Genomic DNA, 23,510 nt, shown 5'->3' with positions numbered 1-23,510 from the left:
CTTTATCTCAGACTCTGCTTCTAGGGAACCCAACTTAAGGTAACGATCCTAGCAAGCAGGCTGTAAGGGTGGGTTCTGGATTTGGATCACAGTCTGGCCAGATGGTGATGGGTGGTATATTGATGGTCCCTGGTGTGCTCTAATAGTGCTGTTGCCAAACTTTCACCTTTGGGAAACTCGATGAGATAAAGAGGATTTCACTAGCTTTTGAAATTGGCATTCACAAAGGGAGAAATGGTAAATGGAATTGTGGATTTTGGTGGCTATTGCTAAGTGCCACTAATATATTGAAAAGAAGAAATGACAGCCTTAAATCTATTAGTCAAAGCAGAGACACCCTTACAACTGCAGCTGGAAGGCAGACAAAAGGGAGGCCTGACACAGGTCCCAGGTTTAAGAATGGCAGAACACAGGAGAAGACTGCAGTCTAAGCTGGGATGGTCTCCTGTGCCAAAGGCAGAGCCCTGGTAAAGAAGGAGTGCAGTCCTGAATCAGAATCAGCCTTTCTAGGTAGATGCAAGTGAGAACCTCGAACTCCAGGTCTCCCTCAACACATGGCCTGCAAAAGAATTCCCTAGCCTTTGTTGGAAGACAGACCCCTCCCCTACCCCATCCTAATCTTGCTTGAATGAAGACTGCAGAGTCCTCCCAGCATGACCCCACTGAGAAAGTCCTGGGTTGTCCTGCCAGCTGAAGAGAGCATCTACCCCAGTGGAGCTGCAGGACTGGCCAACATGTACCAGCAGGTACCAGGAGATCGTGTCTGGGGGTGGGTCCTGGACAAAGGGGAACGTGAAACTGGAAAAGGGAAAATTGTCAACACAGAAGCACTCTTCTGTGTCAAGAAGTTTAATTAGCCTGGCGAGGGCCAAAGGGGATGAATCAAGTATGCTCCTGGGTGGCTCTTAAATGCTTATATATATACATATTTTTCTATTCCTTTAATTTTGGAATAAAAATGGCTGGTCACTAAACTTACGGTGGTAACCATTTCATGATGTATATAAATCAAATCATTATACATGCCTTAAACTTATACAGTGCTGTATGTCACTTATATTGCAATAAAACTGGAAGAAAAACATTTAATTAAAAATTTTAATTAAAAAAATGCTTGGTATAAACTGTGGTACATACTAGATGAAGTGGAAGCAGAGATGCCAGGGCAGACTGTGGAAAAGAAGATCCAAAAGCCTGAGGATGGGGCTTCCCTGGTGGCGCAGTGGTTGAGAGTCCACCTGCCGATGCAGGGGACGCGGGTTCGTGCCCCGGTCCGGGAAGATCCCACATGCCGCGGAGCGGCTGGGCCCGTGAGCCATGGCCGCTGAGCCTGCGCCTCCGGAGCCTGTGCTCCGCAACGGGAGAGGCCACAGCAGTGAGAAGCCCGCGTACCGCAAAAAAAAAAAAAAAAAAAAAAAAAAGCCTCAGGATGTTGGCATGGCTCCACTCTCTACAACTGGAAAACCCATCCACCGGGTTACTGTGCTCTTCAGGAGGCCTCAGAGACATTAACTTAACAAGGTGATAGGGAACACACAGCTGAGGGGCACCAGCATCCTTGAGATGCTCAGTGGGGGCTGTCCTCTGTAGGTTGGCATAGTGGAGGAATGTTTTACAGAACTGGATTCCCTAGTGACAATGGAAATGGTAGGAGTCTAGAATAATGGAAGCCAGGTGGCAGCATTTAACTGTCAGAGCAAGATGAAGTAAGTTTTGTAATGTGCAGCAAGGTTAGAATGACAGCTGGAGCCCTGGCCCAAAGCAGTCTATGGAGATAGCTAGTCGGACACGGTCACTAAACCTGTTGTGGTAATCATTTTATGATGTATATAAGACAAATCATTATGCTGTACACCTTAAACTTATAGAGAGATGGGCAGCCAACAAGGATATTGCTTCATATATATCATCAAAAAAGATTACAAATAGATGAACAGATGGCTGAGATCAGCTACCCCGATAAAAAGTCAAGCTCCCTTGCCTAGTTTCCAGACCTGAGCCAAAGCTAGGACCTGCTCATGGAAATGAGGGCAGGTCTCATAAGAAAGTGTAAAAGTAGTGATTCCCTGAGTTCTTCACCAAAAGGACCTAAGCTCATTTATTCAAGTAACCATATGCCAGACAAAGGAAAATACACACATCTTTTAACAGTTGTTGATACAGGATCTGAGTTGATGCTAACACCTGGGGTCCCAAAGCACCATCACGGTCCCTGCTAGAGTGGAGTGTATGGATGTAAGGTAATGTCCATCTAACAGTGAGTCCACTCAATCCATGAGATCACCCAGCAGCCATTACCCCAGTTCCTGAAAGTAAGGATAATGAGAACATACATAGCAGTTGACTGACCTGGATCTTTAACCTGTGAAATAACAATGACTGTCTTAGGAAAGGCCAAGCAGAAGGGCTTGAAACTGAACTTTCCCTTGGTGAAAATGGTAAGTTGAAAGAAAATCACAGTCCTGGAGAACGATGGAATGACAGAGATTAGTGCCACATGCAAAGATTTAAGGATGCAAGGGTTGTAATCCTCATTACATTTTTGTTTGAACAGCAGTCTGGCTTCTGCAAAAGCTAAGTGGCTCATGGCTGCCAGGTGACTACTAGAAACTTAACCAATAGTAGCCCCAGTCGCAGCTGTTGTTGCTTGGTGTGGTATCTCCATTAGAGCAGGTTAGCACGGCCTATGATATATGTCATGCAACTATTAATATGGAGAAATGTACTTTTAAAACATTCAGTAGGGGCTTCCCTGGTGGCGCAGTGGTTGAGAGTCCGCCTGCCGATGCAGGGGACGTGGGTTCGTGCCCCGGTCCGGGAAGATCCCACATGGCGCGGAGCGGCTGGGCCCGTGAGCCATGGCCGCTGAGCCTGCGCGTCCGGAGCCTGTGCTCCGCAATGGGAGAGGCCACAACAGTGAGAGGCCCGTGAACCGCAAAAAAAAACAAAACAAAAAATAAACGTTCAGTAGGAAGTAGGATAAGAAGCAGTTCATGTTCACATGGACTGGACAACAGTACATGTTTACAGTCTTGCCTCAGGGCTATGTGAATTCTCCCGCCCTCTGTCACAAGATAGCCTGAAGGGACAAAGATTGTCTAGCCACCCTGCAGTACATTACATTGGTCCACTATATTGATGACTGTATTAATCAGGGCTCCCTGGAGAAACAGAACTCTGTCTCTCTCTCTCTCTCTCAACCCCAAATTCTGATGGACTTCATTGATGGGATGCACAGTGGCTCACGAAAAGGCAGGAGGCTGGGCTCAGAGCCCAGACCAGGCAGGAAGCAGAGCTGCTCCAGGAATTGAACACCAGGAACCTCTCCTCCACCTTGTTAAGGAGCTGCCACTGAACAAGTGTTATCCAACTGTGTTTTAACTCCTTAACAAACTTCACGTGAGAGTCCAACTCCCCGAAGAGAGTCTGGCTGGCCTGGCTTGCTCATGGGCCAGTGTCTCGGTTAACATTCCTTCTACTCCTGCACACAAAGGGGAGAAGTCTTCACCCAAAGGAATCCAGGTCTCTTAGGAAAGGGGTGGAGGAGGCTGGACAGCCAAGGAAAATGAAACTGACTGGCAGAACCCACCCGGGGACCATCAGTGAGCTCTGATGTCTAAGGGGAGGAATGGGGTGGTCCCAGGCCAGTCAGTCTGAGAGGCCACAGAACCTGGGGGGCACACTCCTGAATCAAATGGAACAGGTTGCCTGTGCTTTGGAGATTAAGGCTGAGTCTGTCAACATGTTAGAAGGGAGAGCATCCACTCTACCACCCTGGACAGCCAAGGGCAAGGACGGCCACTGAGCCCATCGCCCCTGTCGGTTCCATTTACCTGGACGCATATGTGGGCTGTTGGCTGTAAAGGAGCCTGGCTGTGGTCTTACCTGGGGGGAGTGTGCCTGTGTCCCTGGGAACGGCAGTAGGACTGATGCTCCTGAGGTCCTGGGCTCCACCCTTCAGCCTGAACCTCCCAGTGCGGGTTCCAGGGCATCAGCACACACCCTGCTATCTGGGTGGAGAGGACCGGGCCTTCTGTCTGGAGGAGAGAACGGGGTTCTCCAGCTCTCCCTGAGTAAACTGGGTGGAAGACGTCCCTATGAGGACAATATGCAAAGAACAATTGTCTACGGCTTCTAGAAAGTGAACAAAAGCAGGCTGATGGTAGAAGGAAGTCAAAACTCAAGGGAAGCAGTCAGACAAAATGTTTCCTGTTTATTATTACTCTACTTGAGAGCAGCCGCAGCCTTACGTGGGGTGGCCAAAACTTTGGTAGGAAGCCCACCTTCTTTCTGGTCAGCAGAGCTGGGAAGAAGCCCAGGGCAACCAGCCTTTCTGGGGAGAGAGAGGAAAATCCAGGAAGGTGAAAGTCACAGAGAAGAACCCCAAATTCTGTGTATAAACCCTCCCCACTTGAGTTCAAAACCAACTGACAGGCAAAACGGTGAGACAGATGGGGATCAAAATACTAGTTTTCTTCATGATAAAAGCTGGATAGGGCTTAGTGATGTGGCTTACCATGTAGCAAAAAAGAGATCCCTAAAACGGAACCTCAGAATTGGGCTTATCCACACAGTCTTACACAGCTCCAATCAGTCACACCCCACACCGCCCCACTCCCCAGGCCCCTGTCTCTGTGCACTTGACCTTGGAAGGGCTGACAGAGCCCTGGCCCTGCAGGAAGGACAAGCCCAGGGAGACCCGACAAGGAACAAGCAGACTCACCCCTTGTACCCAGAGAGTCTCCCAGGAGGAGAGAGGAGCAGGGGGTCCAGGCCAGTCCCACTGACTGATGTGCTGCGCCTGGAAGGGGACAATGGAGCAGGGCCTGAGTGTAACCACTTGGGTCCCAGGCGTCCACTCCTCTCCACTTCTACGCCCACGGAGGAGCGGAGGGTCTTGATCCTCTGGCCTCAGTGGCCACTCTGTCAGCTGACGCTGCTTCCTTCTGCCCTTTAAGCTCAGATCCCAGGTCCTACTGTCTGGTCTCAGGGACAAGCCTCTGGTCCCCACTGGGGTCTGCCAACTTAGAGACTCAGCCCCACTACTGAAGTCTGAGGGGAAGTTGCTCCTGGTGAAGCTCATGAAGCCCGTCGCCTTAGTGGGTCCTCTGCCCCAGGTCCCTCCTCCACCACGACCTCCCCTGCCCTCTGGGTTTCCAGGCCCGGTAGCTGGGATCCTCCCGGGACAGCAGAGATGCTCCCCGTTGCCAGCGGTTCTCACAGCCATGGAAAATGCCCCAGGTGACCCCTTATTTCCTTCAATCTCTCCAGCAGGGTTTGTAGGAGGAGTTCAACCTCTTCTTTTTTTTTTTTTTTATTGAAGTATGGTTGATTTACAATGCTGTATTAATTTCTGCTGTACAGCAAAGTGATGCAGTTATACATAGATATATATTCTCTTTTATATATATATATATTTTTTCATTATGGTTTATCCTAGGATCAACCTGCTTCTTAATTTGGTCCTGTCCTTTTCCAAACCCGAGTTCCTGGCTTAAAGAAACTGCATTCTCCACAGAGGCCTGGGGATGCTTCAGAAACTCCCACTGCTCTCACGGAGTGTGGTGCAGGCCCAGCTTTCTCAGACCCACAGGAGGTCTCTGCCAGGGGCCAGGAGCAGCCCCCACGCGGGAGTGTCCACCCTGTGGATTGCTCCTTCAGCCGCTGCTAGGTGGCCTCTAATTCCAGGTGCTCAACTTGAAAGTCCTCAACAGACAACAGAAAAGTGGGCACATTTATGTCAACAGCCAGCACGGCAGTGGCCTGGGCCACCAGCTGCCCAGGGACAGAGAGAAGAGGGAGAGGGGACACTAGAAACGGCAGGTGTGGTCTGTGCCAGCCTTGTCTGGACCCCATGCCCCATGGAGTCAGGAGCAGAGGATGGCTGTGCCCAACAGAGGCTCGGCTTACTAGCCCTTCTACACCCCCAAAGTGAGGGAGGGAGAGAGGGATCCACACGTGTGCAGGACCTGGTACCACCGAGACCCTGCCCACTGGAAGAGATGCCCTCATCAGTGTCCTGGGATCTGTCCCAACCACTGAGATATTATGCTCACTTCTTTGGGGGAAAGAAAGAACAGAAGTGGAGAGAAGGTAGAAACCTTCCCCCTCATCTTCAAGTATGATTTGCTTTTGTGCTCACTCAAGTGAGTCTTCTGATCACTTCTCAGTCTTTGTGGAATGATGACTCAGTATCTGAGTGAAAAACCTGCGCACAGACACAACTTCAGGGCCAAGGGTCACCCTCTCAGCTGGGGTCACCTGCCTTTTCATTTCTAGGTTATCTGGGTTCCAACCTCCATCTCCATCTAAAGAGAAGCCTTTGCCCCTCAGCATTCCCGTGACTGCTTCCCAGGTTTCTCCTCTTCACCCCTGGCTGCAGTTGTGAAGCAACCCCATAGTTGGGGCATCTTGGACCCTTGTACCTAAGATGTCAACACTTGTCACCAACTTGGCTCTGGCCCCAGGGCCTTGGAGATTTTTCTCCTACCTCTGGCTGATTTCCAGGAATACTAAGAACATTCTCTCCACTTTATAAACCTGAGCATTTGGGCTCTCTCCTGGTCCATGTCCATACGCTGCGACCTAAATGCGTCGGTCCAGGCTCTCCCACAGCCCGGAGAAAAGATTTGAAGTCTCTGTCTTTCCCTCTCCCCACCATGGTCATCTCGGAAAGGGGAAGGGGCACACATGGAGTTTACCCCGACCGTGTACTAAGCTCTGAACCGCTCTGAGAAGGCAGGAGACTGGGGACAGTTGGGGTCATGCAGAAGTTGTTGCTGTCTTTGCACAAACAGGTGGACCCCTGAGGGCTGGCCCTGCTCCTCCCCTGGCCCTCCAGGCCCCGACTGTCATTCCTTGTCTTTCATCCCTGGGATCACATGTCAGGATGGCTGGAAGCACAGTGGAGTCGCGAGGAGAGGGAGGGCATCTGCACAGCACAGCTCACTGATAAATACTTTCACTTCCCTTTTCCCTACTTGGGCGGAGTCATCTCTGGGTGAGTCCCAAGAGCAGACTTCCTGCTCAGAGCTCAGGGCTCCAGCAGCCTCCCGGGACCGGACCGAGGCTGGGGAGCCTGGAGGGGTCGGAGGCCAAGCTCAGGCCCAGGCCAGGCTGGGCGGGAAGATGGCTGGTGGGGGCAGCGAGCTCAGCAGCAGGTCAGTCTTTCTCCCCCTTCCTCCCACCTTTCCCTCTGGCCTCGCTGCTGCTTCAGTGCTGTCCTTTGGACTCTGCACTAAACCTCTGCTTTACGCCTGGTGTAGGGGAACAGTCACCTGCAGTGTAATGAAGGGCAGGAATGTATAATGAGGAAATGGGATTTTAAACTGCCGCAGGGCGCCTGCTGGTTGAGTCCTGCAGCCACAACACAGGTGACTATTTGTTTTGCAGCTGCTGCTCAGCTGGCAGGCCTGTCTGAAGGCAGCAGTCCTTCCTGAGGCTTTGCAGTGAGGATTTATTTCCTTGTGGCCCCAGGTCACTCTCGTTCCCCTCAGGTCAGTTCTACCTTCACATAGGTCATTTCAAAGAAGGTAGTTTCGAAAATAAAAAATTCAGGAGAAACCCCTGATTTATTCTCAAACCCTGGGTGGTGCTGTCGGTCTCGTATCTGTCCTGTGGACAGGACCACTATTCCCAGTTCTAGCCGGGGGCCTGGGTTCTTCCTCCAGCGATCCCGAGCAAAGAAATTAAAGGGAAGAGAAATACCCCAAACTGCAAAGAGCTAGCACAGGCTGAGTAATTTTATGTTTGGTTTCATTTTCTATTCTGGAATAGGTTACACCTTTACAAGAAAAAGAGTAGAAATCCTATCTTTTTCTCTAGTAATGGGTCAGAAATACCACTACTTAATATTTTAAATTTTTTGATTTTTTAATACAAAAGAAATACATTATGCATTCTTGCTCATAAAATTTCAAACGATACAGAAGTATATAGAGGGAAAAAGTCCTGTTCACCACTCACCCACTTGCAGCTTCCAATACCAGTCCTGTTAGAGTCGCAGGCATAACCTTCCAGATCCTTTTCTTTGCATTTGCATATATAACTCATTTTCTTAAATACAAAATTTGAATCCTGTTTTTTAAAAAATGGATTCATATTGTGAATGCCATTTTGCATTTTCACTTACTTTAATAGCCATAGGCTCTTCTCATTCTTTTTAACAGCTATATATTGGGTTGGTCGAAAAGTTCCATAAGAGGTTACAGAAAAATCCGAACGAACTTGTTGGCCAACCCAATACTATCCTGTAGAATGGATACACCATCGTTTTTATTGTTTGTTTATTTAATTGAAATACAGTTGATTTGCAATATGGTGTTAGTTTCAGGTGTAGAGCAAAGTGATTCAGTTATATATATATATACACACACACATATATACATATAAAAATATATATTCTTTTTCAGGTTCTTTTCCCATATAGGTTTTACAAAATATTGAGTATAGTTCCCTGTGCTGTACAGTAGGTCCTTGTTGTTTGTCTACTTTATATACTAGTGTGTATATGTTACTCCAAAATTCCTAATTTATCCCTCCCCCCCCACGTTTCCCCTTTGGTAACCATAAGTTTGTTTCCTATGTCTGTGAGTCTGTTTCTGTTTTGTAAATAAGTTCATTTGTATCATATTTAGATTCCACAAATAAGTGATATAATATGAGATTTGTCTTTCTCTGTCTGACTTACTTCACCTCTAGGTCCCTCCATGTTGCTGCAAATGACATTATTTCATTCTTTTTTATGGCTGAGTAATATTCCATTGTATAAATATACCAATCTTCTTTCTCCGTTCATCTGTTGATGGACATTTAGGTTGCTTCCACATCTTGGCTATTGTAAATAGTGCTGCTATGAACATTGGGGTGCGTGTGTCTTTTCCAAGTATGGTTTTCTCCAGATATATGCCCAGGAGTGGGATTGCTGGATCATATGGTAGCTCTATTTTTAGTTTTTTAAGGAACCGCCATACTATTCTCCATAGTAGCTGAACCAATTTACATTCCCACCAGCAGGGTAGGAGGGTTCTCTTTTCTCCACACCGTCTCCAGCATTTATTATTTATAGACTTTTTGATGATGGCCATTCTGACTTACACCATAGTTTTTTTTGTTTTGTTTTGTTTTTTTATTTTTGGCTGCATTGGGTCTTTGTTGCGGAGTGCGGGCTTATTGCAGTGGCTTCTCTTGTTGCGGAGCATGGGCTCTAGGCATGTGGGCTTCAGTAGTTGCAGCATGTAGGCTTCAGTAGTTGTGGCTCGTGGGATCTAGAGCGCAGGCTCACTAGCTGTGGCGCACAGGCTTAGTTGCTCCGCGGCATGTGGGATCTTCCCGGACCAGGGTTTAAACCCATGTCCCTTGCATTGGTAGGCGGGTTCCTAACCACTGTGCCACCAGGGAAGCCCCATACACCATGGTTTTTAAAGCATCCCTCCTCCCCACGCTATTGACAGACATTTAGATCATTTTCAATTGTTCACTTTTACCAAGAAGCAGTGATAACAACGATTATGTATTTCTTTATATTTTTGTACATATAAAAGTGTTTGTCTTGTGTCAATAACCAAAAAAATGGAATTGCTGAGGCAAAGGGTACTAATATTTAATTGTTTATAGCTTCTGCAAACGGCCTTTCTAAGTAGCTGAACCAATGTATTCACCTACAAGATTTAGGTGAGCCATCTCCCCACACCCAAACTTTGCAGAGGTGGTGGATCAAGAGTTGCATCTTGTTAACTTTACCCTCCTGATTACATGAGAGGTTGAACAGTTTTTTTGTTTATTGGCCTCTTCTATGAAGTGCTGGTTGATTTATTGCCAGTGTTAGTGAGTTGAGGTGATTGTTCTTTCTTTAACTGTAAGGGAGAATTTGCTAAAATTCTGAAACTTATAAATATACTTTCCTTGCCCTTTCACTTTGTTGTGGTGACTTTATCTTATTAAAGCTTAAACTTTAAAGTATAGCCTTATTATTGTATTGATTTTATAAAGTAGATGTGCCCTTGTTATTATGAATAAATAAAGTGGTGCAGAAAGTTATTGATAAATTCTGTGTGCACGGTCTTTAAATATAGCCCTTGTGTTTTTTGTTTTTTTTTTTGCGGTACGCGGGCCTCTCACTGTTGTGGCCTCTCCCGTTGCGGAGCACAGGCTCCAGACGCGCAGGCTCAGCGGCCATGGCTCACGGGCCCAGCCGCTCCGTGGCATGTGGGATCTTCCCGGACCGGGGCACGAACCCGCGTCCCCTGCATCGGCAGGCGGACTCTCAACCACTGCGCCACCAGGGAAGCCCAGCCCTTGTGTTTTTAAGGTGATAGATTCAATTCTACCTTTACTGCAGGCTAAGTTCCTCCTCTAGTGTCACCAAAACGATTTTCTATTTCAATTTTGGGGCAAAATTATTCTTCCACTGGAGCAACTTCAGCCTCCACAGCTTTTATCTGTCCCTAATCTTTCAACTCTTTAGCTTTTTACTTTCTGCTCGTGATGGTTGTCTCAAACTTTTCTTCATGACAATTATTTAATTTTTAGTAGTTTTTGGTTTCTTGGGGGTTTTCTTAAAGTTGATTTGTTTATTTGGGGGGATCTTAATTTGTTTCTACAGCTCTTCCAACTCCACTTGAAGTCACATATTGTTATTTTATCACCCTATCTTCATGCTCTTGCTTTATTATTTAGGTTTTTGTGTGATGTTCAGTGCTTTGGGGATGTTTTCTTCATCCTCTGGGTTATCCTTCCAGATTGATTCTATTTGCAGTTTGGTTTCAAGTGTTGCTTTACTTTCTTGTTCATATGCCCGCCCTGGTTTTACAGCCCATTTCATTCCAGCATGACCTGGGCAGCTCTCCCACCACCCACAGCCTTAAGCTGAGTGAATGTTTTTGTTTTCTTCCCCCCACATTTCCTGTCTTATCTGAGACCATATTACTTCCTGTCTGATCTACGGTTAAAGCTTCTACTTTAATTCTTATGAATTTTTGTCTGAGAATCCTTTAATCTGTTAAACCATCCCTTTCCCCACTGATCTGCAGTGCTCCCTTTCCCATTAGCCAAGGGGCCATATGTACAGGGTCTGTTTCTGTGCACTCTCTTCTCCGCCGTTGACCTATGACAGCCTCTCCTTATGCGTTTCCACACTGTCATGGCAACAACAGCTTCACGTGAACTCTTGAAGAGTAAATCTTCCCATGTTCTTTTCTTCTTCCAAAGTGTCTTGGCCCTTTGCATCTCCAAATCAGCTTGTCAAAATCTTGTCGAGATTTTGGTTAGGATTGCGTTGACTCTATAGGTCAATTTGAAGAGAATTGACATCTTTACAATCTTGTCTTCCATCTCATTAATATGGTATATATATATTAATTTAAAAATATTTTCTAATAAAATTTAAACTTTTCTGTCTAGAAGTCTTATACTTCTGCTAGATTTATTCATAGATACTTGAGATCTTTGTGCTATGATATCTATATAATTTAAAAATCAACTTTCTAGCTGCTTGTTACTAAGATATAAAAACAAATTGAAACTGCCAAACTTTAAAAAATTCTAATAAATTGTATGGAGATATATATTTTGTATATAGATATAAATTTATATAATGTATACATAATGACTATTTTGTTACTTTCGATCTAATTCTTATACTTCCTACTTCTTTTTCTTGCCTGACTGTGTGGGCTAGGACTTTGTACATGGCGAGTATAAGTAGTGATAGTAATCATCTCTATCTTGATTCCAGTCCCAAAGGGAAGTCCTTTATCATTATACAATTATGAATGATGTTTGCTATAGATTTTCTTTTTTAATAAAAAGACTTACACAGATTAAAGAAATTTTATATTTGGCATCTGATGCTTTCAATATATGAGGTGCTTGTGACCCTGTTTTCTGTTGTTTCTGCCAGTTCTCACTCACAAATTTCTTTTTTTAAATAAACTTTTTATTTTGGAATAATGTTATATTTACAGAAAAGTTGCAAAGATAGTACACCAGTCTCTAATACTGTATACCCAGTTTCATTTCCTGAGTTGTTATCCTCTTACATTATTGTGGTGCATTTGTCGAAACTAATAAAACCCAATATTAGTAGGTTACTGCTAACTAAAGCCCAGACTTTTTTAGTTTCACCAGTTTTTCCACCAATGTCCGTTTTCTTTTGCGGGATTGAATCCAGTATACCACATTGCATTGAGCCATCCCATCACCTCTTCTCTTCTGGTCTGTGACAGTTTCTCAGTCTTTCCTTGTCTTTCACAACCTTGACAGTTTGAAGAGTACTGATCAGGCATTTTGTAGAATCTTTCAATTTTGGTTTGTCTTGATGGCTTTCTCATGATTATACTGGGGTTATAGGTTTTATGAAAGAAAACCACAGAGGTGAAATGCCCTTCTCATCACCTCGTATCAGGGGATACGTCAACCTGACTTATCACCGGGAACGCTGGCCTTGATCATTTGGTTTAGGTAGTGTTTGCCAGGCTTTTCCACTATAAAGTTACTATTTTTTTCCTTTCCACACTCTATTCACAAAGATTATTTTGCTTATATAGCTGGTTATCTTTGACTATGTACTAGCATCATATTTAGAAAAATGATTTATAGGTAAAAACTGGGACCACAGTGAAGGTACTAGGTTTTGGAAAGGATTTCTGTTTGCTACAACCAGGTGCCTCGGGACGCACCAATTTGGGAACTGTTTAGCACATGTTCAGGGGCTGAGAGAACCTGGGGGAACCCAGGTGATTTAACTGAGAATACAATTCAGTAAATTCAGAGATGTCCCTCCACTTATTCTCACCATGAATTTGTCAAGGTCAGGGTCTGGACTCCCATTGGACTCTCCACCCTGTGTGGACTCTAGACTTTATTTCTGTCTCTCTCACTCCTTAAGGCTGTCAAACCTGAGGTCCTGATTCTCTGGGGTCAGCAGATGCCCTCAAATCAAAAGTGTCTCTGTGCTTTGCTTACCTCTCTGGTTTCTCCTTCCCCTTTACTTTTGCCTGGCAAATCCTTTTGGTGGTTTCATCTCTTCTATGATTAATAACATGTTTAAATGCTTTTTCCAACACAAGTTTTTTTCAACAGAACTCTGTACTGCTTGTGGGAGTTGGGAGAGATTGAGATGTTTTGAATCCTGACCTACCACACTGGAAACTTATGGTCATTGACTAAGTGATTGATTGATTGATTGATTGATTAACTGCCATTTTTCAAAGTTTATGGCTTGAGGTTTGATTGTGGCTCTTGAAGTTTTCTCTGACTGCTTCTAGGATTTTCTCTTAGCATTTAAACTGTAGTGAGTCTAGATTTGTTTGTTTGTTTTTGTTTTGCATTTAACCTGTTGGTGTTTTCACAGTTGCTTGAATTTGTGAGTTGATGCCTTTTATCTGTTTTGGAAAATCCTTAGCCATTAACTCTTCAAATATTTCTTCTGCCCTCCCCCCAGCTTCCTCCTCTCTCTTTCTAGGGCTCAAAAGCAGATTATACTAGACCTTTTGACTGTCTCTCACATATTCCTTTCATGCTTTTCTGCATTTTTCCATTTTTTAAATGTCTGTACTTTAGTTGGATGTCTTTTATTGAGGTATCTATCTTCTAGTTAGCCAATTGACAAGTGTTGTCTTTTTAATCCAATCTTCTGCTAAATACTACCAACAAGTTTCATTTTTAAAATTGTATTTTTAGATCTAAATATTCCATTTCATTATTTTTTGTAGATTCCAATTCTCTGGTAGAATTATCTGACTTTCTATTTTCTCCATCAGTTCATCCATTTTCTTGACCATGTTAATCACAGATTTTATGTGCTAAGTCCAATCTCTGGATCATCTGTGCACTTGCTTCCATCATCTTTTTTTTTCTTGGTTTGGTCTTATAGTCCTATCTTTTGACATGCCTATTAATTTTTGATTGAATGTCAGACATTGTGTATGCAAGACATAGAGCCCCCAAATATTCTCTTCCACATAAGAGTGATTCCCCTTTCCTCTGCTAAGCAAGTAAAACAATGAGGGAGACTACATTACACATTCAGGCCATGAAATGACTCAAAATTAGTATGCATTTTTTGATAAGATTTAATATACCTCTGGTTTGCCCTGATCACAGATGAGGACATCCAGGGCTTTCAACTGAGAGAGAGAGCAATCAAGTTTTCTCTGCTTTTCAAAGCTTTTGTCATATTTTCACCCTCTTCCTTCATGCAGCTTTAGAAATGAAAAAAGTTCTTGAGAAAACCAACCAAGTTTTTAATTTCCTTGAAGTCTCTAACTTTGCACTCCAACTCCAAATGACCATCAGAAGTTCTGCTAGTTTCTTTGTCCTCCAGCTACAGCCCTTTGCCTGTGCCAAGTCCAGATTCTCAGCTTCTAGCTGTGTTCAGAATTTACAAGTGCTCTCATGGGACAAAAAGGCTACAGATTCCAAAGCCACATCATCACTTCCTTCAGAGCTTTCAACTCTCTCCCTTTATGTTCTCTGGACCTCATCATGATCGTCTTTGCCTTTTCTGCATGGTGAACCTTCAGGTAATTCTGCTTTGCTTTTCAGAGACTTTTAACATTTTTATTCCAGCCTCCTGGCCTTAAAAACTTTACCAAATATCTTGGGAAGAAGAATGGGTTGTGTGTTGAGGCCCTTCAAGTCTTCAGCCCTGTGTGACTGTCACAAGCGCTCTGTGTTCCCTGCTCAGAGTAACACTCTTTGGTCTTGGCCAAACCCAAGTTCTCAGCCTCTGTTCCCAGAATCAGCAAATACCAGCCACCACCCTGAAAAATAACAATTATAGCTTCTCAGCTCCCAAAGGTCTCCAGTCTCTAGAACCTTAGTCTCTGCATACTCTGTTGCTTCTGTAGCTCTCTAGTCCCTTTAAAATCATTTTCTGGTATTCTACCCAGCTCTTCTAATTGTTCTATACTGGACTTCTGGCCTGCCTCAAACTGTTCGATCCTACCCTCTGATGAATTTTTGTTTACATTATTTTATGTGGATACTAACCAAGGGTTAACCTATAGTCTAGTTTCATTTTCCCATTTTATTCAAAAATCACATACAATTTAAAAATTCTTTTTATTATTTTTAATTGAAGTAGAGTTGATTTACAATATTACATGAGTTTTAGGTGTACAACACAGTGATTCGATTTTTTATAGATTGTACTCCATTTAAAGTTATTACAAAATAATGGATATACTTCCATGTGCTATACAATATATCCCTGTTGCTTATTTATTTTATACATAGTAGTTTGTGTCTCTTAATCTCATACGCCTATCTTGCCCCTCCCCACTTCCCTCTCCTCACTGGTAACCACTAGCTTCTTCTCTATATCTGTAAATCTGTTGCTGTTTTGTTATATACATTCATTTGTTTTATATTTTAGATTCCATATATAAGTGATAACATAGAGTATTTGTCTTTTTCTATCTGACTTGTCTCACTAAGCACAATACTCTAGGTCCATTCACATTACTGCAGATAGCAAAATTTCATTTTTTTAATGGCTGAGTAATATTCCAGTGTGTGTGTGTGTGTGTGTGTGTGTGTGTGTGTGTGTGTGTGTGCATCATGCCTTATTTATCCATTCATCTGTTGATGGGCACTTAAGTTGCTTCCATATCTTGGCAATTTAAATAATGCTGCTATTATCATTGGGGTACATGTATCCATATCCATTTTTATACTCAAGTTTACCAATGTTATCCTCCTTATGCTTTTTTTAAAATGCCTTTTATATACTCAGAATTCTAACCATATTCTATATATTATACTAATACTTTATTCAGTCATTCACAAATATTTCCCGATACCATGTTTTCGGAACTTAATGAGATGCTGGAATATAATGGTGAGCAAAGCAGACCAAGTCCCCACCCTAATGGAAATGACATTCCAGTGAGAGACAAATAGTAAACAGATGAACAAATAACTGTATAATTTAATGACAGAAAGTGGTAAGAGTATAAAGAAAAAAGCATATGGGGTACATGGATAGAGTGTAATGGGAGTGCAATTTTAGACAGGATGTCCTGGGAGGGCTTTCTGAGAGGTTAGTATTTGATGAGAGTCATGAATGTATTGAGGAAAAGCACCATGCCAATTCCTGAAGAAATGTTCTAAGTAGAGGAAACAGCCAACGAAAAGTCAGGCATAGAAACATGCTTGGAATGTCTTAAGAAAGCTTGGAGGTTAAGGTGCCAAAGGGCAGTGATCTAGAAGAGGAGTAGTAGAAAATGCGGTTGGAAGGTCATGTTTCTCATGGGTCATGGTCAAGACTTTATATTTTATTCAAAATAGAGTCAGTGGAGGGTTTTCAATAGAGTGAAGTAATCTGATTTCAGTTTTTAAAAGATCTCTTTTGCTTATGATTGATGTTTGGAGAACAGCTGCAATATGACATGAGTGGAAACAAGAAGACTAGTTGGTAGCTATGGCAGTAGCCAGGCGAGAGATGATGGTGGTTGGGACCAGGTTGGTGCAATGAATATAAAGAAAAAGGGTGGGATACTGGATATATTTCTATGGTAAAGCCAAGAACAGTCAAAGATGGATCAGGCATTAAGTATGAGAGGAAGAGAAGTGTCATAGAAGACTGGAAATGTTTTAGCCAAAGAAATTAAAGGAGAGAGTTGTCATTTGCCTAGATGGCAACATTGTGTAGTGATTAAAGGGCCTGGACTCTGGTCCAAACCCTCACTCTGTTCTTCAATAATTATGTGGCCTTGGGGATATTGCTTAACATCTCTGTACCTCTGTTTCTTCATCTGTAAAATGGGATCATAAGAGCATATACCTCATAGGTGCTGTTATATGTATTTACTAAATCCTATATATGGAAAAATTAGAAAATAAGCAGGTTTCAACAGGTGACTCAGAAGATCGGTGATCAGTTGCTGCCTGCTAATTGTAAAAAGCCTACCTGTGTCATCAAAGTGAAGATGGTGACTATAAATCTGGAGTCCAGGGGAGAGATATGAGGTAGAGATGCACATTTGGGAATTGTCCATGTGTGGCTGGTATCCAAAGCCATGGGAATAGATAGGATTACACAGGGAAGGAGTGCAGATAGAAAAGAGGTAAGAGAACTGTCCTTGAGGAGTTGAATACATGCAAAAGAGTAGGAATAGCCAAGGAGACAGTTGGAAAGCCATAAAGGCATGGCTCTCAGGAGCCAAATGAAGAAAGCATTTCCAGAAGGGAGAAGTTTATCAATGTCCATGAGGTTGAGGGATAAAGTAAGAGGAGGACTGAGAATTGGCCTTTGGGTTTGGCAGTGTGGAGGTCAGGGAAAACATAAACCCAGAATATTATGTATAGGGTATTGGTAGGGGTAAAACTTGAATGCGTGCAAGAGAGACTGAGGTGGAAAAGTGGAGACAGTTAATATGGACAATTTCAAACAAGAAACACAACAGGAGAGGTAATCTGAGTGTAGGGAGATTTTAAAGTGGGTAATATTGAAGCGTGCTGTATGTTGATGGTAATAGTCCAATAGAGAAGGAAAAGTTGTTGAGGCAGAAGTGAAAAAGAATGATTCTGTATTGATTGTGCCTGAGTCAGGGAGAGGTAATGGAAAACAGTGCCCAAGTGGGTGGATTGTCCTTAGGCTGAAGAGAGGCAATCTGTGTACTGTAACAGGAGGGAAGGCCAATGGGTGCCCATGTAGGTAGGCTGATGTATTCCATGGTGAGAGGATGCAGTTACATTCTTCTGTTTTGCATCTACATTCTCAGTTGAGAGGGAGAGAAAGGGTGGGAAGAGTTTGAGGATAGAAAAGCTGTGAAACAGTCATTCAGGGAAGGAAAAAGTGAAATGAATAGCATGATGTACGATTACTCAACAGCACCGAGAATCCATTTCCGCTTAATGATTATAAACGTAAAGAGAGAGCACTTAGCATGCTTGTTTTTTTTTCTCCAGATAGCTTGGGTGCTGATGAGTGGAAGAGGGGCTAATCTGATTTTATCCAGGGTTATCGATATATTGGATAAATTCACTGGAGGGAGATGTGAACGAGGAAGTTAAAGGTGAATTTAAGAGGCAGATTTTAATAGCAGTCCTAGAACTTGACTGCATGATGGGGAGCTTTGAACTTACTGATCCCCTTCCCAGTTGTATTTGGATATTAGAATGTTTTAAAACTCCTTAGTAGATTCTAATGTATAGCCAAGGTTAAGAACACTGGAATATAACAGTATATCATGAATTTAGGTGGGTAAGAAAAGTGAAGACATAGAAGCAATTATGAAAAATTTTAAAAAACAGTAGCAGAATTGGGAACCTGAGGGTAGGGGATCACAGATTCATTGGAGTGCAGGTGTTAGAAGACATGACCTGCAATAGAGAGGCAGTGGTCATATTTGAGTCTGAGATTTTGGAGCATGCATAAATTGGAGAAATGATGAAGTCTAAAGTATGACCATGGAAGAAAGTTGCAGAAATCAAGTGGAAGACAAGATTATTAGAGATAAGAAGGTCAGCAAGTTGAAAGATCAGGATATTTAATGGAATCTCTGTGAAAATGGAAATAATCATGAATTTTGTAAGGACTCCTGGTAAGGTATTTGCAAAAATTTTCTTCGAATAAGGGACAGTGGCCAATAGAATGGCAGATAGAAAGGAAAGAAAAAGGAAAGATAAAATGTTTTATAGTTTGTTTAGTTGGTTTTTTGGTTGGTTTATATTTCTTTCTTAATTCCACGGGAGATTTGTTTTTGCAAATGGAATGCGCTATAGAACTACCATTTTTTTCCTTCAAAAAAAGGACCATTTATGCAATAACATTAACTTAGTAGTTTATCATTTAACTACTGATTTGAAAGAACATTTTAAACATATACTAGATTACCTTTTATATATAGGTGATCCTTGTTCTGATCCATGATTCTATTTTTTTATTCCTCTTTCAACACTGAAATATTTTAGTTACTATGGCTTTATAGGTAAAGCTCTTTATCATTCCTATTTTCAAAATATTCATAGATATTCTTGAGTTCTTTCTCTTCTAGATAAATGTTGGGACCAATTGTTAATGTTCTGTAGTATAACCCATCTTTCTGGGATTCAGTCAATAGACATTGAATGAATATATAGATTTAAATTAAATTAAAATTTAAAAATTAAATTAAAACTTAAAAAATTCTGAATGGTCCCAACTAGAAAGATGGCATGCCTCTTTATTTATTCAAGTACACATTGAAGTTCTATAGTAAAGTTATTGTTTTTTAATGATCCCTATGGTAAGCTCATTGGGTAAATTTAGTGCTAGGCATTTTACAATTATATTTATAAATGGGAACTCATTTTTCTTTTACATTTTCTAAATTTTTATTGCTGGCATAGGGGAAAACTATTGGTTTGAGTTTGTTGATCTTATGGATAGAAATCTTACTAAGCGGACTTCTCCTAATATTGTCTTGTATTTTTCTGCAGAAATCTTTGATTTCCTTTATCAATGTTTTATAGTTCTCGGCATATAAGTCTTTCACTTCCTTGGTCAGGTTTATTCCTAAGTTTTGGGGGGGTTTTGATGCAATTTTAAAAGTGACTGCTTTTTTTTTTAACTTTCCCTTTCTGATATTTCATTGTCAGTGTAAAGAAATGCAACAGATTTATTGCCTTTAGCTCAGTTTTCATCTCAGCAATTGAGTTGTCTAAATTTGATTGGCTCCTCTTTATTTATTTATTTATTTATTTATTTATTTATTTATTTATTTCTGGCTGTGTTGGGTCTTCGTTTCTGTGCGAGGGCTTTCTCCAGTTGCGGCAAGTGGAGGCCACTCTTCATCGCGGGGCACGAGCCTCTCACTATCGCGGCCTCTCTTGTTGCGGAGCATAGGCTCCAGACGTGCAGGCTCAGTAGTTGTGGCTCACGGGCCTAGTTGCTCCGCGGCATGTGGGATCTTCCCAGACCAGGGCTCAAACCCGTGTCCCCTGCATCAGCAGGCAGATTCTCAGCCACTGTGCCACCAGGGAAGCCCAGATTGGCTCCTCTTTATAATTTCTAGTTCTGTATTACAGTGATCTGCATTTCTATCAATAGTGTTTCTTAATTCCTTCAGCAATTTTACTACCTCCTTTTTCAATTCAGGGTCTGACAGACTGGAGAGGTCTGTTTCATTGTTTGTTCTTTCAGGGGATTTCTCTTGTTCTTTTAATTGCCTTAGTGTGAGGGTTGGTTTTATTCATTGTTCTGGGTACTCCAGGGCCCTTTCAAATGGAAACCTACTTATTTTAAGTCACACAATTTTGCTTGTAATAGTTCTTCAGTTATTTCCTCCCTTCTGCTTTCTCCTATCTTTTGGAATTCATGTTAGTTGGATATTAGGTCTCCTAGGTTTATCCTCTACAAGCTTCCTGCTTTTCAGGGTCTTGGGGCAGTTCTTTATATTTTTTTTTCTTTTGAATCTACCATCTGTAAAATTTTCTCAGCTCATTCATTCATTCTAGTGATTCTTAAATTTCTGCCATCATATTTTTAATTTCCAAAACCTCTTTTTAAAACTTTCTTTTTTTATACATCTTTTTTGAAAAATGAATCCAATACTGTTTTTCTACTACTGAAGACAATAGTTTTTTTTTTTTAATTCCATTTATTACAAGGTTTTTTTGAGAGTTAGTTACTTTCCATCTCTTTCCCTACTATTTGTTTCTTCTCAAGGATTCCATCAGGTGTCCATTTACATTTAAGAATGAGACATGAAAACTTGATTAGGGCTCTGTGTAAAGGATGCCTCTAGTTGACTGGTGAGTTTCATTGTGCCAGTTTTGACTTTCACCACTCAATCTGTCTTCTGAAGTAATGGTGCCTCTGATTCCTGACCCCTTTCACAATTCAGAAGCCTAAATTGGCTTTCCTCTTTCCAGTTTCCCCTTGTGTAACTATATTTTTTAAAGATTTTTTGAAGTATAATTGATATACAAAAAATTGCACATACCTAATGTATAAAATTTGATGAGTTTGGACATGATACCATCACCACAACCAAGGTACTAAACATATTCATCACCTCCAAACACCTTTTTGTATTTGTTAACTATAGGTACTATGTTTTATAGTAGATCTCTAGAACTTATTCATCTTGCGTAACTGAAACTTTATACCCATTGAAAAACAATTACCCATTTCCCACCCCCAGCACTGGTAACCACCATTCAATTCTCTACTTCTATGAGTTTGACTATTTTAGATACCTTATGTAAGTGGAATCATGCAGTATTTATCCTTCTGTGACTGCTTTATTTAACTTAGCATAATGAACCTCTAGGTTCATCCATGTTGTCCTAAATGGCAGGATCTCTTTCTTTTTTAAAGAAACAATCCTACTTACCATCGCATCAAAAAGAATAAAATACCTAGGAATAAACCTACCAAGGAGACAAAGGACTTGTACTCTGAAAGCTATGAGAAGCTGATGAAAGAAATCAAAGATGACACAAACTGGAAAGATATACCACGTTATTGGACTGCAAGAATCAATATTGTCAAAATGACTGTACTACCCAAGGTAGTCTATAGAGTCAATGCAATCCTTATCAAATTACCAATGGAATTTTTCACGGAACTAGAATAAAAATTTTTAAATTTGTATGGAGACACAAAAGACCCTGAATAGAAAGCAATCTTGAGAAAGAAAAATAGAGCTGGAGGAATCAGGCTCCCTGACTTCAGACTATACTACAAAGCTACAGTCATCAAAACAGTATGGTACTGGCACAAAAACAGAAATATAGATCAATGGAACAGGATAGAAAGCCCATAAACCTTTGCACCCATGGTCACCTAATCTATGACAAAGGAGGCAAGAATACACAATGGAGAAAAGACAGCCTCTTCAATAAGTGGTTCTGGGAAAACTGGACAGCTACATGTAAAAGAATGAAATTAGAACACTCCCTAACACCATACACAAAAATTAACTCAAAATGGATTAAAGACCTAAATGTGAGGTAGGATACTATAAAACTCTTAGAGGAAAACAGGATGAACACTCTTTGACATAAATTACAGCAACATCTTTTCTGACCCGCCTCCCAGAGTAATGTAAATTAAAACAAAAATAAACAAATGGGACCTAATTAAACTTCAAAGCTTTTGCACAGCAAAGGAAACCATAAACAAGATGAAAAGACAACCCATAGAATGGGAGAAAATTTTTGCAAATGAAGCAACTGACAAAGGATTAATCTCCAAAATATACAAGCAATTCATACAACTCAATATCAAAACATGAACAACCCAATCAAAAAATGGGTGGAAGATCTAAACAGACATTTCTCCAAAGAAGATATACATATGGCCAAAAAGCACATAAATAGATGCTCAACATCACAAATTATTAGAGAAATGCAAATCAAAACTACAATGAGATATCACCTCACACCAGTCAGAAGGGCCATCATCAAAAACTACAAGCAATAAATGCTGGAGAAGGTGTAGAGAAAAGGGAGCCCTCTTGCACTGTTGGCAGGAATGTAAATTGGTACAGCCACTAGGGAGAACAGTACAGAGGTTCCTTTAAAAACTAAAAATAGAACTACAATATGACCCAGCAATCCCACTCCTGGGCCTATATCTGGAGAAAACAATACTCTGTAATGACCTATATAGGAAAAGAATCTAAAAAAGAGTGGATATATGTATATGTATAACTGATTCACTTTGCTGCACTAGCAGAAACTAACAACATTGTAAATCAATTATACTCCAATAAAAATTAATTTAAAAAAAGAAGGTAGGTAGAGGGAGATTTAATAGAATTAATGTAAAAAAGCAATACAGACATTAAAAGACAATGTAGAAAAATTTTTCAACACATATAACAAAGGCTTAATATATCTGATATACACAGACTGCAGCCCACTGATAAAATATGACAAATAACTCCAAAGAAAATGGACTTGAACAGAAAGCTTAGAGAAGAGAAAATAAAAATGTGCAATAAACATATGAATACATACAAATTAAATGGTAGTGAGAAACCATTTCTCACCCCTTAGATTGGCAAACATAACTTCGTAAATGACACTGCAGTGTGGGAGAAGATTCAGAGAAACAGACATTTATTGCTGGGTTCAGCATGAATTGCTAGAGCCTTTTTAGGAAAGATCTGGCAATATCTACTAAATTTTAAGATACACTACAGCTTAACCCAGCAGTCAGTCCTACTTTTGGAACCTATCCTGTGAAAATAAAAACACCAATATGCATATACAAAAGCTCCAGAACTTTCAGTGACTACCTATTTCCCCCAAAGTAAAAGCCAAGTCCTTAAGAGTGTTCAGAGGACCTGAAACGCTCCAGCCTTTCTCTCCTCTCCTCTACCTCACTTCTCTCTGGCCACACTACTCTTTGCTGTTTCTTGACTACACTAGGCACACTACAGCTCTAGGAACGTGGTGCTGGCTCTCACTTCTGTGTGATATATTCTTTGTCCAGATACCTATTACTGAACTAACTTTCCATCTCCTTAAAATCCTTGCTCCAGGTCACCTTCTCAATAAGGACTGTTTTGACC

At 41.6% G+C, this 23,510-nt stretch overlaps 1 protein-coding gene across 4 annotated transcripts in view; it reads left to right on the top strand.

Annotated features, from left to right (window-relative positions):
* Nucleotides 1–7,001: 7,001 nt before the first annotated feature.
* The window catches only part of SP100 (SP100 nuclear body protein), an 87,246-nt gene continuing 70,737 nt past the window's right edge, over nucleotides 7,002–23,510 (top strand). Inside the window, exon 1 of one of the 4 annotated variants that reach the window (XM_024740641.1) lies at nucleotides 7,002–7,160. In XM_024740641.1, coding sequence (XP_024596409.1) covers nucleotides 7,129–7,160 — 32 coding nt within the window. In that variant the 5' untranslated portion in view covers nucleotides 7,002–7,128. The remainder of the gene's footprint in view (nucleotides 7,161–23,510) is intronic. The other 3 variants (XM_024740640.1, XM_024740639.1, XM_024740642.1) reach the window with 3 other exon arrangements.

Source organism: Neophocaena asiaeorientalis, unplaced genomic scaffold (assembly GCF_003031525.2).
Source record: "Neophocaena asiaeorientalis asiaeorientalis breed wild unplaced genomic scaffold, Neophocaena_asiaeorientalis_V1.1 scaffold388, whole genome shotgun sequence".
Lineage (NCBI taxonomy): Eukaryota > Metazoa > Chordata > Mammalia > Artiodactyla > Phocoenidae > Neophocaena > Neophocaena asiaeorientalis.
The sequence above is the reverse complement of the archived record's forward strand: the minus strand, read 5'-3'. Positions and strand labels throughout refer to the sequence as shown.